The sequence below is a fragment of the Lithobates pipiens genome, unplaced genomic scaffold (genome assembly GCF_037356315.1).
Source record: "Lithobates pipiens isolate NorthernLeopardFrog02 unplaced genomic scaffold, aLitPip1_a1.2 Scaffold_19, whole genome shotgun sequence".
Classification (NCBI taxonomy): Eukaryota; Metazoa; Chordata; class Amphibia; order Anura; family Ranidae; genus Lithobates; species Lithobates pipiens.
The window spans coordinates 587,524,906-587,540,943 of record NW_027507764.1 but is presented as its reverse complement, the minus strand read 5'-3'; the positions used below and the strand labels follow the sequence as shown (position 1 = coordinate 587,540,943).

The 16,038-nt window shown below is 46.3% G+C and overlaps 1 protein-coding gene across 1 annotated transcript; it reads right to left on the bottom strand.

Moving 5' to 3' along the window:
- Positions 1-3,225: 3,225 nt before the first annotated feature.
- On the bottom strand, positions 3,226-15,497 carry LOC143997740 (uncharacterized). Its single transcript, XM_077493528.1, has 4 exons — positions 15,234-15,497; positions 7,984-8,097; positions 4,458-4,529; positions 3,226-3,395 (listed from the first exon to the last, which is right to left on the bottom strand). The coding sequence occupies exons 1-4, from the start codon at positions 15,471-15,473 to the stop codon at positions 3,327-3,329; spliced, it is 495 nt and encodes a 164-aa protein (XP_077349654.1). The 5' UTR covers positions 15,474-15,497; the 3' UTR covers positions 3,226-3,326.
- Positions 15,498-16,038: the final 541 nt, after the last annotated feature.

Below are 16,038 nucleotides of genomic sequence, written 5' to 3'. Positions count from 1 at the left end.
ACGTCACTGGGGAACCCCTGGCTCCCTTCACCAGCGTCAGAGGGGGCGGGGTCAGGTGACGGGTGGCCCCGTCCTCCTAATATAAGAAACGTCAGCGCTGGGATCTCCGCACTGTCTCCGCAGTGGAGACAGAAGACGGATGTATGGACAGCGCTGGACTGAGAGACCCCCCTCGCTGGATATGATCATCCATCGCTGGACCCCGGAGATTCGTCGCTGGATAGCAAGAGTGGATTAGCACTGCTGGAAACTTTTTTTATTTTTTTTTATTTTTAATAAAGGAATTTTTCAAAAGTGTGTTTGTCTTATTTAACCATTTTGACACTTTCTTTGTGAAATGGTAGGGGTACTTTTGTACCCCCTTACCATTTCAAACAGGGGGGGGGGCCGGGATCTGGGTGTCCCCTTGTTAAAGGGGACTTCCAGATTCTGATAAGCCCCCCGCCTGCAGACCCTCACAACCACTGGCCAGGGTTGTGAGGATGAGGCCCTTGTCCTCATCAACATGGGGACAAGGGGCTTTGAGGGGTCACAGACCCCCAAAGCATCCTCCCAATGTTGAGGGTATGTGGCCTGGTACGGTTCAGGAGGGAGGGGGGGCCGCTCTCTCGTCCCCCCCCTCTTTTCCTGCGGCCTGCCAGGTTGCGTGCTCGGATAAAGGGTCTGGTATGGATTTTTAGGGGGACCCCACGTCAATTTTTTTTAAAATTTGATGCGGGGTTCCCCTTAATATCCATATCAGACCTGAAGGGCCTGGTAATTGAATTTAGGGGAACCCCCACACTTTTTTTTTTTATCAATGAATGAATGAATTGTCGGCTAATACAGAGAACACTCATTGAGTGTTCTCTGTATTACGGGGAGCCATGATTTTAAAAGACTTTTTTTCCTGCACAAATGACACTTTGTGCAGGGACAGTTCTAAGCACCAGAAACATGCGCCCCTTCACAGGCATACTATAGATACCCCCCAGCTACGAAATTTAAAGGAATATTACACTTTTATTGTTTCACTTTAATCATTATTAAAATCACTGCTCCTGAAAAACGTGAGTTTTTAAAACTTTTTTTTTTTGCATTGATCCATGTCCCCTGGGGCAGGACCCGGGTCCCCAAACACTTTTTAGGACAGTAACCTGCATATTACCCTTTAAAATTAGCACTTTAGATTTGTCCCATAGACTTGTATAGGGTGTTCCGGCTTTTCGAATTTGCTGTGAACAGCCCAAATTGTTCACTGTTCGCTGAACAGGCGAACAGGCAATGTTCGAGTCGAACATGAGTTCTACTCGAACTCAAAGCTCATCCCTATAGGACAGTATAGAAAGGATAGGATATAGGACAGTATAGGAAGCATAGGATATAGGACAGTATGGGAAGGATAGAATATAGGACAGTATAGGAAGCATAGGATATAGGACAGTATGGGAAGGATAGAATATAGGACAGTATAGGAAGCATAGGATATAGGACAGTATGGGAAGGATAGGATATAGGACAGTATAGGAAGCATAGGATATAGGACAGTATGGGAAGGATAGAATATAGGACAGTATAGGAAGCATAGGATATAGGACAGTATGGGAAGGATAGGATATAGGACAGTATATGGAAGATAGGATATAGGATAGTATAAGAAGGATAGGATATAGGACAGTACAGAAAGGATAGGATATAGGACAGTATGGGAAGGATAGGATACAGGACAGTATGGGAAGGATAGGATATAGGATAGTATAGGAAGGATAGGATATAGGACAGTAAGGGAAGGATAGGATATAGGACAGTATATGGAAGATAGGATAGTATAGGAGAAGAGAATATAGGACAGTACGGGAAGGATAGGATATAGGACAGTATATGAAGGATAGGATATAGGACAGTACAGGAAGGATAGGATATATGACAGTATATGGTAGATAGGATATAGGACGGTATAGGAAGGATAGGATATAGGATATAGGACAGTATAGGAAGGATAGAATATACTGTAGGACAGTATAGGAAGGATAGGATATAGGACAGTATATGGTAGATAGGATATAGGACAGTATATGGAAGATAGGATATAGGATAGTATAGGACGGATAGGATATAGGACAGTATAGAAAGGATAGGATACAGGACAGTATGGGAAGGATAGGATATAGGACAGTATAGGAAGCATAGGATATAGGACAGTATGGGAAGGATAGAATATAGGACAGTATGGGAAGGATAGGATATAGGACAGTATATGGAAGATAGGATATAGGATAGTATAAGAAGGATAGGATATAGGACAGTACAGAAAGGATAGGATATAGGACAGTATGGGAAGGATAGGATACAGGACAGTATGGGAAGGATAGGATATAGGATAGTATAGGAAGGATAGGATATAGGACAGTAAGGGAAGGATAGGATATAGGACAGTATATGGAAGATAGGATAGTATAGGAGAAGAGAATATAGGACAGTACGGGAAGGATAGGATATAGGACAGTATAGGAAGGATAGGATATAGGACAGTACAGGAAGGATAGGATATATGACAGTATATGGTAGATAGGATATAGGACAGTATAGGAAGGATAGGATATAGGACAGTATAGGAAGGATATAATATACTGTAGGACAGTATAGGAAGGATAGGATATAGGACAGTATATGGTAGATAGGATATAGGACAGTATATGGAAGATAGGATATAGGATAGTATAGGACGGATAGGATATAGGACAGTATATGGAAGATAGGATATAGGATAGTATAGAATAGGATAGGATATAGGACAGTATGGGAAGGATAGGATATAGGACAGTATAGGGAAGATAGGATATATGACAGTATATGGTAGATAGAATATAGGACAGTATAGGAAGGATAGGATATAGGATAGCATAGGACAGATAGGATATATGACAGTATAGGGAGGATAGGATATAGGACAGTATAGGGAGGATAGGATATAGGACAGTATAGGGAGGATAGGATATAGGTTAGGAACACATATATAATATTATGGGAAGGAGATCTTCACACAATGTTTTTTTACTCACAATCTCGATTTCATACATTGGTGGATAATGAGTGACATGAAGAAATGGGACGATCGTCTTTTCATGGTTGAAGACAATGGTGTGTATTGGTCCGGCAATGTGAGCCAAAATGTACCCATCCCCCCCCCCCCATAATACATTATAACCCGGATCTGGTGCATCAATGACAATTCCGAGAGTCACATGACTTTCATTCTTTATTTTACTCCTTTATGTGACATTTCATAGAGAACGTTCCATAGAAATCATTTCTCTTCATTGAAGGACCGCCCGCTCTTTTGCGCTTCATATGATACCAATACCGCTGTTAGAGCCTGGACGGTGTGGTCTGCCGGGACGTCTCCTCTTTGAAAACTGAAGGAGAAAGTGAGATTTCCCAATAATTACATTAGAAGTCTGATTTACATTCAGGGGGGAGGGGCTCGGGAATGTCACCACCCTGAAGAAGGACTGCTGAGATAAAACCAATTACACTGAGGAGACGGGTAAACAGCCGTGCACTTACTGTACAGACATTCAATGCAGGAAAGACCTACCTGTGTATGTAATGATTTGTACTGCGGAGGAACAGTAAAGTGCAATCACTGTGCAGCACTACAAAGCAGAAAGGTCCTCCCATGTATACAATTCATTACTACCCATACATAGAGGTCAGAGCAGAGTATATCAGGAGAGGAGAGTTATAGAGGAAGGAGCAGAGTCCTCCAGCAGTGCAGAGTATATCAGGAGAGGAGAGTTATAGAGGAAGGAGCAGAGTCCTCCAGCAGTGCAGAGTATTTCAGGAGAGGAGAGTTACAGAGGAAGGAGCAGAGTCCTCCAGCAGTGCAGAGTATTTCAGGAGAGGAGAGTTATAGAGGAAGGAGCAGAGTCCTCCAGCAGTGCAGAGTATTTCAGGAGAGGAGAGTTATAGAGGAAGGAGCAGAGTGCTCCAGCAGTGCAGAGTATTTCAGGAGAGGAGAGTTATAGAGGAAGGAGCAGAGTCCTCCAGCAGTGCACAGTATTTCAGAAGAGGAGAGTTATAGAGGAAGGAGCAGAGTCCTCCAGCAGTGCAGAGTGTTTCAGGATAGGAGAGTTATAGAGGAAGGAGCAGAGTCCTCCAGCAGTGCAGAGTGTTTCAGGATAGGAGAGTTATAGAGGAAGGAGCAGAGTCCTCCAGCAGAGCAGAGTATTTCAGGAGAGGAGAGTTACAGAGGAAGGAGCAGAGTCCTCCAGCAGTGCAGAGTATTTCAGGAGAGGAGAGTTATAGAGGAAGGAGCAGAGTCCTCCAGCAGTGCAGAGTATTTCAGGAGAGGAGAGTTATAGAGGAAGGAGCAGAGTCCTCCAGCAGTGCAGAGTATTTCAGGAGAGGAGAGTTATAGAGGAAGGAGCAGAGTCCTCCAGCAGGGGGTGAGGATGGATTTTGTGTCGGTCACTTACCTTGGTTATGATGTCACACTGCATGTTCTCTTTGCCGGGTGCAGTCAGGTTCAGATCACAGATTTGAACTTCCTGCGTATTCAGAGAAAATAAGAGCTGAATGTCTCTCACCTACACCAGAGCACCGACCTCCTAAAACCGACACTCCAAATAATCTGCTGTCTGTGCCCCGCCCCTCTCCCAGATCATTGGAAATCAGTGGGGGGGGGGGGGGGGGAGGTACAATTGTGTTACATTGGGACTGATCATGTGATCAAAGCAGGCCAACCCTCATACTCAGAAATGACTGCACTATCACAATATCTCCAGGGCAAAAGCAGGCAAGAATCTGAATGTAAATTATCCGAAATTCTTAAAAGTAGAATTAACAGTATAATTTCACTTTAAATAATTTGGTTGGGCAAAACTAGCAAACTGGCTGTATACTGTAAGGGAAGTATCGGCAAAAGTACGAGCGACTTCTGTAGACAATAAGAATGGTGCCGATGTTCGTAGCGAACGTAAGATTGACTCGAACATCGGGTGTTCGCTTGTTCGCAAACAAACCGAACATATGGGGCGTCCGTGGCAAGTTCGAGCGTGGCGAAGCTCCCCGTAATGCCCTGCGAGATCGCAGTGCATTGATGGCTGCTGATTGGCCAAAGCATGCACCTGACCTGCATGCTTTGGCCAATCACAGAGCGCTCTACTGTGAGAGTCATGATTGACCACTCGCAGGGTGCCTTTGGCCAATCATGGCTCAGGGGGCTAAGTCCACGTCCCACACTATATAAGGCTGCTTACACGGAGGCCGTATGTAGTGTGATACGTGGAGGAGACTGAGAGAGCTTGAGCCAGATTAGGCAGGTTAGTATATACAGTATATATACAGTGCAGTCAGTGTAGACTATGAATAAAGTGCAGTCAGTGTAGACTATATATACAGTGCAGTCAGTGTAGACTATATATACAGTGCAGTCAGTGTAGACTATGAATAAAGTGCAGTCAGTGTAGACTATATATATACAGTGTAGTCAGTGTAGACTATATATAAAGTGCAGTCAGTGTAGACTATATATACAGTGCAGTCAGTGTAGACTATATATAAAGTGCAGTCAGTGTAGACTATATATACAGTGCAGGCAGGGTATTAATACTGTGTATCTCTCTCTCTCTCTCTACATATATATATATATATATATATATATATATATATATATATATATATATATATATTTCTAGCAAAAAAATACTGATTTTAACTTTGTAAGAAACAAGTGTCAGAAAAAGCTTTAGAGGTTAAGTGGTTAAACTTCCCTCATTTACACACAGAAGTTTATCCCTTTGATCTAAAAAGGAAGAGTTACAATGTTTCTATTTATCTACCAGCACAGACAATGTTATTAAAAGACTTGCCAGACTGCCCATTTTTTTTCTTTTGACAGCTGAGTGAGCAGAGAAGTCTCTACACTTGTTTCATGAAAGAATTGGGAAACGCTGCAATAGAGATCATTGGGGGGGGGGGGGGGCAGGTTGAATCGAGATCACGATTTTTTAACGATTAATTGTGCAGCTCTAGTGTACAGTATATAAGACAGTGCATTGAAGTGGTTAAGGGGAGCCCTATGACAGAATAAAAAAAACAAAACAAAACGTCACGACAACCCACCTCCCAAAATCCATACCAGGCCCTTTGGGTCTGGCATAGATTTTATGGGGAACTATCACGTACCTGGTAGTAGAGCCTGATTGGGAGAGCAAGGCCTCCCTTACACCTCTGACTCGGGGCCTCTGATAATGTGAACAGAAGGCGCCGGCGTGCAGAGAGTCGCAGAGTCGCACGAGTTGCACAAGTGACAAGGAATCTTGCAGGCAGCAGGGCGGATGTCCTAAATGGCTGGAGAAGATACCAGAAGATCTTGGCAGGCAGCTGGCGCGGGTGACAGCAACAGATAGCAGGGTCAGCCAGGCTGGGTCATACACGGCAAGACAGTGCAGGCAGGAACGTAGTCAGGAGACAAGACAGGTCTGGAACCAGATGAGTGCAAACAGGAGCCAAGGGAGAAGAGAGGAGCCAAGGGAGAAGGGAGGGGCCAAGGGAGAAGGGAGGAGCCAAGGGAGAAGGCAGTAGAAGAGTCATAGGACAAGCTGAGATCAATGCAGATGGAGTTCAAGGGATGGTCAAAACAACCCGGGTTAACACAGAGATCAGGACACAGGTTTCACATGTAACAGAGCACACAGGAGCTGAGACAAAGCAGCACTGGAGGTAGGTACTTACTGGGTTTAAATAGACCGTTTGGCGCCAGCGACAATCACGGGCACGTGGGTGCGCACAAGCCTTGGCGCGCATTGGGAATGCGCCAATGCTTGTTTCCTTTGAGCGTTATTCTGCGCTTTGGAGTACTTCTAGAGGGGCAAACTTGTCTGCTGGCATGTGCACCCTGACAGGAACTCCACTCCAAAATGTAAAAAATAAAAATAGGGCCCCCCCCTCCCAAAATCCATACCAGGCCCTTTGGGTCTGGCATAGATTTTTAGGGGAACTCCATGGCAAAATGAAAAAAAAATTGGCGTTGGGTCCCCCCAAAATCTATACCAGACTCCTATCTGAGCAAGCAGCCTGGCAGACTAGGAAAGGGAGGTGGGACGAGTGAGCGCCCCCACCCCCCATGAACCATACCAGGCCACATGCCCTCAATGCCTTCAACATGCTCTCCATGTCTAGGTAGGTTTGCAGTTGTGTCATACTCTTTCCATTTTCCGATGATGGATTGAACAGAGCTCCGTGAGATCTTCAAAGCTTGGGAGATTTTTTTTTTTATAGCCTAACCCTGCTTTATACTTCTCCACAACTTTGTCCCTAACCCATCTGGTGTGTTCCTTGGCCTTCATGATGCTGTTTGTTCACTAAGGTTCTCTAACAAACCTCTGATGGCTTCACAGAACAGCTGCATTCATACTGAGAAATAAATGACACAAAAAAACATTTATCGTTTTCCTTCCACTTCACGCATTTTGTGTTGGTCTATCACATAAAATCCCAATAAAATACATTTACGTTTTTGGTTCTAATATGACAAAATGCGGAAAATGTCAATGGGGTGTGAATACTTTTTCAAGGCGCTGTAATTATACAGCACACACAGCAGCTCTAGATTCTGTCTGCTTGAGCCTAGGGGGAGGCCAGTCTGTGAACATGGATAGTTTCCTCGGGGTGTGTAGTATGTAACAGGGCACAGTATGCACACTTCTGCACGCTGGATTATATGCCACTACACATGGGGTGATTAGGGTGTGCCCGGGCACACCCGACACACCTCCTGAGCACGCCTATGATGCCTACATGCTGCACAAGAGGGTCTCCCAGCACAGCGATCGAGCTGTCACAAACTATCGAAATTAAGAGATACAAAGTGATAATATTGTTACATTGTATTATTCTGTATCCTTCATCATCAGAGGAGTGACCTTTCCTCTGCATGTTCCTCTCCGTCATAAACAAAGACTTCACATTTCACATGAAATACTCTCAGATAAAACTCACCCCATCCGGTTTAAATTCACACCGCGCTGCGTCACCTCCCTCCGACTTCAGACACCTCGTCTCCATTATTCCCAATCTCAGGATCTCATCCTTTGTTCCCTCCTGGAAGAAGATCTAGAATACGGATGAATGCAAACAGACTTCTCAGACGTTGTCACCTCTAAGTGATCCGGGATTGTTGATTAGAATGAAATCGGCAATTTTCTATTCCATTTTTGATTAATAAAAAAATAAAAATAAGTCCTTAGATGTGACTTGTGATGTAAATGTAATTATTCCTGATTTCTCGGGTGACATTGAAGTGGACCTGTCATCAATCAGTCATCACATCTTCCCCCATCACCAAATCATATTATTATTTATTATTATTAATGAACATCTTCCAGCCCGGGCAGACTTCATCACTCGATGTACAGCAGGATAAATGATTCTATATTTAGGATGTATCCGGTCTATAAACCAGAGGCTCTGGATGGACAGTTGGATAAATGGCTCTATATTTAGGATGTATCCGGTCTATAAACCAGAGGCTCTGGATCGACAGTTGGATAAATGGCTCTATATTTAGGATGTATCTGGTCTATAAACCAGAGGCTCTGGATGGACAGTTGGATAAATGGTTCTATATTTAGGATGTATCTGGTCTATAAACCAGAGGCTCTGGATGGACAGTTGGATAAATGGTTCTATATTTAGGATGTATCTGGTCTATAAACCAGAGGCTCTGGATGGACAGTTGGATAAATGGTTCTATATTTAGGATGTATCTGGTCTATAAACCAGAGGCTCTGGATGGACAGTTGGATAAATGGTTCTATATTTAGGATGTATCCGGTGTATAAACCAGAGGCTCTGGATCGACAGTTGGATAAATGGCTCTATATTTAGGATGTATCTGGTCTATAAACCAGAGGCTCTGGATGGACAGTTGGATAAATGGTTCTATATTTATGATGTATCTGGTCTGTAGGGATGAGCTTCGAACATCGGCTGTTCGCCCGTTCGGCGAATTCCGAAAACATTATGGGCCGTTCGCGCCAGATTCGTGTGGCGCTCACGGCCCACAATGCACTGCGTCATCGCAGTGCATTGCTGGCTCATGATTGGCCAAGCATGCACTGTGACCCCGCATGCTTGGCCAATCACAGCGCCAGCAGCGAGGAGAGCCATGATTGGCCACAGGCATGATGCCTGCGGCCAATCATAGCTCAGGCTGTGTAGTACACGCCCCACACTATATAAGGCCGCCAGCGCGGCGGCCTAGTGTAGTGTGTTGGCGTCTGAAGCAGTTAGTGGGTGTTCTGTGTACCTTCAACACAGTACACACCGATCGTTTTCGGCCGATTTTCCATCTTGCTGTTGTGTAGTGGTTGTTGTCTGTGTGCCCTGACCGCAGTATACACCACTATATTCACCTCACCTATATAGCTAGTGATCTATCTTTTATAATAGAGCTTGCAGTCAGTAGTGTTAGGAGCTTGTGCGTGCTGTCTGCGTGCTCTGTACCCAGTACATACCGCTATATCCACCTACATAGCTGTTCTCTATTTGAGCCCACTTGCCATCTGCAGGAGTTATTGGAAGTTGTGTGTGCCTCCAGCACAGCACAGTATACATCTGTATATACCCCTTTATCTCTGGTGTTCTATAATAAAGGCACTTGCAGGAGTTAGTGGGTTTTTTGTGCCTCCAGCACAATATACACCTGTATCTACCCTTTATTGCTGTTCTCTAATAGAGCCATCTGCAGGGCTTAGTGGGTGTTGTGTGACTCAATTACAGTATACCCCTTTATCTCTGGTGTTCTATAATAAAGGCATCTGCAGGAGTTAGTGGGTGTTGTGTGACTCCATTACACTGCTGTTTTACCCAACTCCCTTCAGGCCATTACCATGTCTGGAAGGCCAGCAAGGAGAGGCAGACAGGCGCGAGCCGATAAAAGAGGGCAAGCAGGCTCTGTGTCTAGAGACAACAGTGCTGGTTGTGGACGCGGTGCATTGTCATCAGCACGTGGCCATGGGACACGCTTGTCCTTCTTTTCGGCAGCTGGACATGTTGAACCGCAACATGCCAACGACTTAGTAGAGTGGATGACCAAGCCCTCTTCATCCTCCTCATTCTCTCTCACCCAGTCTCAGGGTACTAGCAAAGCAGCTGCCAACGCATCGTCTTCCCTCCTCTAAATGTCATCATCAGTGACTCCTTCCCTAGACCCACCACGTCCTCCTGAGGAGTCTCCTGAACTCTTTGAGCACAGTGTTGGGTACATGCTCCAGGAGGATGCCCAGTGTTTTGCAGGCTCTGATGATGACACTCAGCTAGAGGAAGGCAGTAGCGTGAATGCAGAGAGAGGGGATGCTCAAGAAGGACAGCAATCTGGCAGTCATGTTCCACAAGCTGCAGCATACTGCCAGGTTTGCTACAGCGATGAAGAGGGAGGGGATGATGAGGACACTGACTCCACGTGGGTGCCTGGAAGGAGAGAGGAGGAGGAGGAGGAGGAGGAGGCACATGTCCAACGAGGCAGGATGCCCTCCGGGGGCCAGCTTAGGGGCAGCACACCGACTGAATCACACCGCAGAGCTCCGCCTGTGCAGGGCGCTGCCTCTGCGCGTTATTCTAAAAGTTCTTTGGTGTGGGCCTTTTTTGAGACGAGTGCATCAGATCGCACCGCTGCTATTTGCAACATATGTCTCAAGCGTATCTCGCTTGGCCAAAACATCAGCCGGTTGGGCACCACATGCTTGACCAGACATATGTTGACCTGCCATGCAGCTCGTTGGCAAGCATACCTCAAAGACCCACACCAAAGAACAAAGCGGACCTCTCCTTGCTCCTCATCAGCTGGCATCTCCAACCCCACTAGACCTTCAGTCCTCTCTGAAACCTGCTCTGAGAGGAATGAAGGTGTAGAATTAGGTGTGTCACAGCCAAGTGCTTCCGGGAACTCTGCTAGCGGTACACCCACGTCCGATTATAGCAGGCAAATGTCCCTGCCCCAGCTGCTGGACCGGCGAAAGAAGTTCACTCCCAGCCATCCACATGCCCAGCGGTTGAATGCTAGCTTGGCTAAATTGCTAGCACTTCAACTGCTGCCTTTTCAGTTGGTAGACTCGGCCCCCTTCCGTGAGTTTGTACAATGTGCGGTTCCTCAGTGGCAGGTCCCCAAACGCCACTTTTTCTCACGGAAGGCAATTCCGGCTCTCTACCGGCATGTGGAAGGCAATGTCCTTGCCTCGCTGGACAGGGCGGTCAGCGGTAAGGTGCATATTACCGCTGACTCATGGTCCAGCAGGCATGGACAGGGACGTTACCTGTCTTTCACGGCCCATTGGGTCACTCTTCTGGCAGCTGGGAAGGATGCAGGACAAGGTGCAGTAGTGTTGGAGGTTGTTCCACCACCACGTCTCCAAAATGCTACTATTGGTTGTGACACACCTCTCTCCTCCACCCCCTCCTCTTCTTCTTCCTCCATGGCCTCTTCCAGTGCTCTGTCCTCAGAACCAGCGGTGCTTCGTAGGCGTTGCAGGGGCTACGCAAGTACGCAGGCAAAACAATGCCATGCCGTGCTTGCGCTGGTTTGTTTGGGGGACAGGAGCCACACTGGGGTGGATGTTTTGTCAGCTCTGCAGGGGCAGGCCGAGAGGTGGTTGACGCCATGCCAGCTTAAGCCAGGAATGGTGGTTTGTGACAATGGCACCAACCTCCTCTCCGCCCTCCGACAGGGACAACTGACCCATGTGCCTTGTGTAGCTCACGTCCTTAACCTGGTGGTGCAGCGGTTCTTGGGCAGGTACCCCGGCTTACAGGATGTCCTGAAGCAGGCCAGGAAAGTCTGTGTGCATTTCCGCCGATCATTTAATGCCTGTGCTCGGCTGGCTGAGCTCCAAAAGGAGTTGAACCTGCCCAAGAACCGCCTTATATGTGACATGCCCACCAGGTGGAACTCAACAGTGGCCATGCTGCAGCGGCTGCACACGCAGCAGAGGGCGATCAATGAGTACCTGTGCGACTACGGCACCAGGACAGGGTCAGGGGAGCTCAGTTTTTTTCTCACCACGCCAGTGGGGCATGATCAGGGATGCATGCACTGTCCTGTCACCGTTTGAGGAGGCCACAAGGATGGTGAGCAGTGACAGTGCATGCATCAGTGACACTGTACCTCTTGTCCACCTCTTGGAGCATACGCTGCGTGGAATAATGGACAGGGCACTTGAGGCAGAACAGAGGCAGGAAGAGGAGGACTTCCTTGCCTCTCAAGGCCCCCTTTATCCAGACAGTGTTCCTGCTGTGCCACCCATCACACAGGAAGAGGACGAGGAGGAGGAAGTGGAGGAGGATGATTGTGTCAGCATGGAGGTGGAGGCTGGCACTCAGCATCAGCAGCAGCAGCAGTCTTGTAGGGATGATTTACAGTCCCAAGAAACACGTGGACTCGTACGTGGCTGGGAGGAGGTAGCTGCGGATCATGTTGTCCTTAGTGACCCAGAGGACTCCGGACCGAATGCCTCAGCTAACCTACGCTGCATGGCCTCCCTGATCCTGCAAAGCCTGCGGAAGGATCCTTGTATTCTTCGGATCAAGGAGAGGGACCATTACTGGCTGGCCACTCTCCTTGATCCACGATACAAGGGTAAGGTTGCCGACTTTATCTTGCCATCGCAGAGGGAGCAGAGGATGAGACATCTCCGGGAGGCCTTGCAGAAAGGTCTGTGCAAAGCGTTCCCAGAGACTGGGAGGTTACAAACTCCTGGTCCTGGACAACGTGTTGCTGAGGCATCGGTCAGAAGGAGCGGTGGAGAAGGTGGCCGTCTGACCGATGCTTTCAGACAATTTTTTAGTCCGCAGCCCCAAGGTATGATTGGTTCCAGCACCCATCGCCAGCGTCTGATTTACATGGTGCAGGAATACCTAGGGGCAAGGTCAGACTTGGACACCTTTCCCACCGAAAATCCTCTGGCTTACTGGGTCTTGAGGATGGATCACTGGCCAGAGCTTGCACAGTATGCAATTGAGCTACTGGCCTGTCCTGCATCCAGAGTTCTTTCGGAACGCACCTTCAGTGCTGCTGGTGGCTTCGTTACCGATCACAGGGTGCGCCTGTCCATCGAATCAGTTGATCAACTGACCTTCATCAAGATAAATCAGTCTTGGATCACCCACAGCTACCAAGCACCTGAAGCTGATGTAACCGAATAATTTTTTTTGAAATACCACATCCCTTCAAGACTGCCTATGCTGATGCTGAGTGACTGTCCTGTTATGTTGATTGTCTATCCTCTTCCTCCTCCGCTGATATGTTGGAAGAACATTTCTGGTTCTGGGTGATGCCTAAGGCCCAATTTTTCTGCCCCTGTTTAACAGGGGCGTTTAAGTACAATTTTTGATGCAATGCTTTGCAGCAGGGCTAATTCCTGCAATAAAACTAGAGTATATGGCAGAGGTTGCAGTGTGGTGGCACCAGCACCAGTGCCTAAGGCCAAATTTTTCTGCCCCTGTTTAACAGGGACATGTAATTACAATTCTTGATATAATATTTCACAGGAGGGCCCCTTCCTGTGCCCACCCAGAGTAACGGTGAGGACTTATAGCGTTGTGGCACCAGCACCACAACCACCAAAGGTCAATTTTTCTATCACTGTTCAACAATGGCATGTAATTACAATTCTTGATATAATCGTTCACAGCAGGGCGCTCCAGCGCCCACCAAGAGTCACTTTGAGGGCTTACAATGTTGTGGCAAAACCAACACCTTGTTCCGCCATTTCTGCAGAGCATATAGGGCAGGCCCCTACTTTCAAACATCCAACTTACAAACATCTCCTACTTGCAAACGGAAGGAGACAACAGCAAGTGAGATGAAAAAAGATGGACGACATAACAAATTATACAGCGGTGATAACCCTTCCCTATGTTTTCCAAAAAGCTTAAAAATAGTTTTTTTGACTGGAGCTACACTTTAAAAATGTACCAGTTGAAAATTACAAACAGATTCAACTTAACACAACAAACCTACAGAGTCCCTGTCTTGTTTGCACCGCCTGTATACTGCTGTTCTGAGTATATAGGGCCTGGGGGCCACACGCCTTTCCTTTTTTAATATGGGTACAGGGTTCCCCTTAATATGCGTACAAGACCCAAATAGGCTGGTAATGGGCAGGGAGGGCTACCCATGCCATTTTTCTCAATGATTTTCAACCATATTGCAGGAACCAGATATAACATTAAAACCGCAAGCAGTTTTAAATGGTGTTATTTCCGTTTAATGTCATTTTGTGCAGGGACTGTTCTAAACATGGGAAACACGTGGCACTTCACAGCCATACTATAGACACCCCCCAGGCACCATATTTAAAGGAATATTTCACTTTTTTTTCCACTTTAATCGTCATTAAAATCAGTGCTCCCGCCAAAACGGCCATTTTTAAAAACATTTTAGGCATTGACCCATGTCCCCTGGGGCAGGAGCCAGGTCCCCAAACACTTTTTAGGACAGTATCTTGCATATTAGCCGTTAAAATTAGCACTTTTAATTTCGAACGTTCGAGTCCCATAGACTTCAATGGGGTTCTAAAGTTCGTTCGAATTTGGGGTCCGTTCGAAAGTTCTGGTGCGAACCGAACCGGGGGGTGTTCTGCTCATCCCTACTGGTCTGTAAACCAGAGGCTCTGGATGGACAGTTGGATAAATGGTTCTATATTTAGGATGTATCCGGTGTATAAACCAGAGGCTCTGGGTGGAGAGTTGGATAAATGGTTCTATATTTAGGATGTATCTGATCTATAAACCAGAGGCTCTGGATGGACAGTTGGATAAATGGTTCTATATTTAGGATGTATCTGGTCTATAAACCAGAGGCTCTGGGTGGAGAGTTGGATAAATGGTTCTATATTTAGGATGTATCTGATCTATAAACTGAGGCTCTGGGTGGACAGTTGGATAAATGGCTCTATATTTAGAATGTAACGAGTCTATAAACCAGAGGTTCTGGATAGACAGTTGGATAAATGGTTCTATATTTAGGATGCATCTGGTCTATAAACCAGAGGCTCTGGGTGGACAGTTGGATAAATGGCTCTATATTTAGGATGTATCTGGTCTATAAACCAGAGACTCTGGATGGACAGTTGGATAAATGACTACATTTATTACATTTATAGGAATATTGGAAAATCCTTGAAAGAATACAAATGCCCTTGAAGCCCCCATCCCTCCCCCCCCCCCCCCCCATGTATTGCCCTGTACTCCACCTGTATAGGTATGGCTGGAAGGTCCTCCAGGGGTTTATAGAAATAGAGGACATCCTCCCTCTGGTTGTAGAGATCCAGGGCCTCTCTGATTCGTCCTTCCTGATCCGGAGACGGAGAGTGAGCCACCTCCAATGTGACCGCGCAGAGCCACACCACACACTGCCAGACCTTCATCTTGTGTCCTCCGTAATGGTGATTTGTGTGTCTGATTCCCCCTCTATTTATCATCCGCACCTCCATCTTCCTCTTTTTCTACAAGTCTTGTGGAATCTGTTTATCTGTTTATTGCTCCATTAATAACACAACAAATGTCTTTCACAACACGTTGTTCCAAAAAAATAAATATATATATATATATACTGCTATACATTTAACCACTTGCTTACTGGGCACTTAAACCCCCCTCTTGCCCAGACCAATTTTCAGCTTTCAGCGCTGATGCACTTTGAATGACAATTACGCGGGCATACAACACTGTACCCAAATGAAATTTTTATAATTTTTTTCCCACAAATAGAGCTTTCTTTTGGTGGTATTTAATTACAGCTGGGAGTTTTATTTTTTGCTAAACAAACAAAAAAAGATGCAAAAAAATAAAAAAAATAAAAATCATGTTTAATAGTTTGTTATAAAATTTTGCAAACAGGTCATTTTTCTCCTTCATTGAAGTGCGCTGATGAGGCAGCACTGATAGGCTGCACTGGTGGGCACTGATGGGCTGCATTGGTGGGCACTGATAGGCTGCACTGGTGGGCACTGATAGGCATAGTTAAGGTGGCACTAATAGGCACAGATAAGGTGGCAC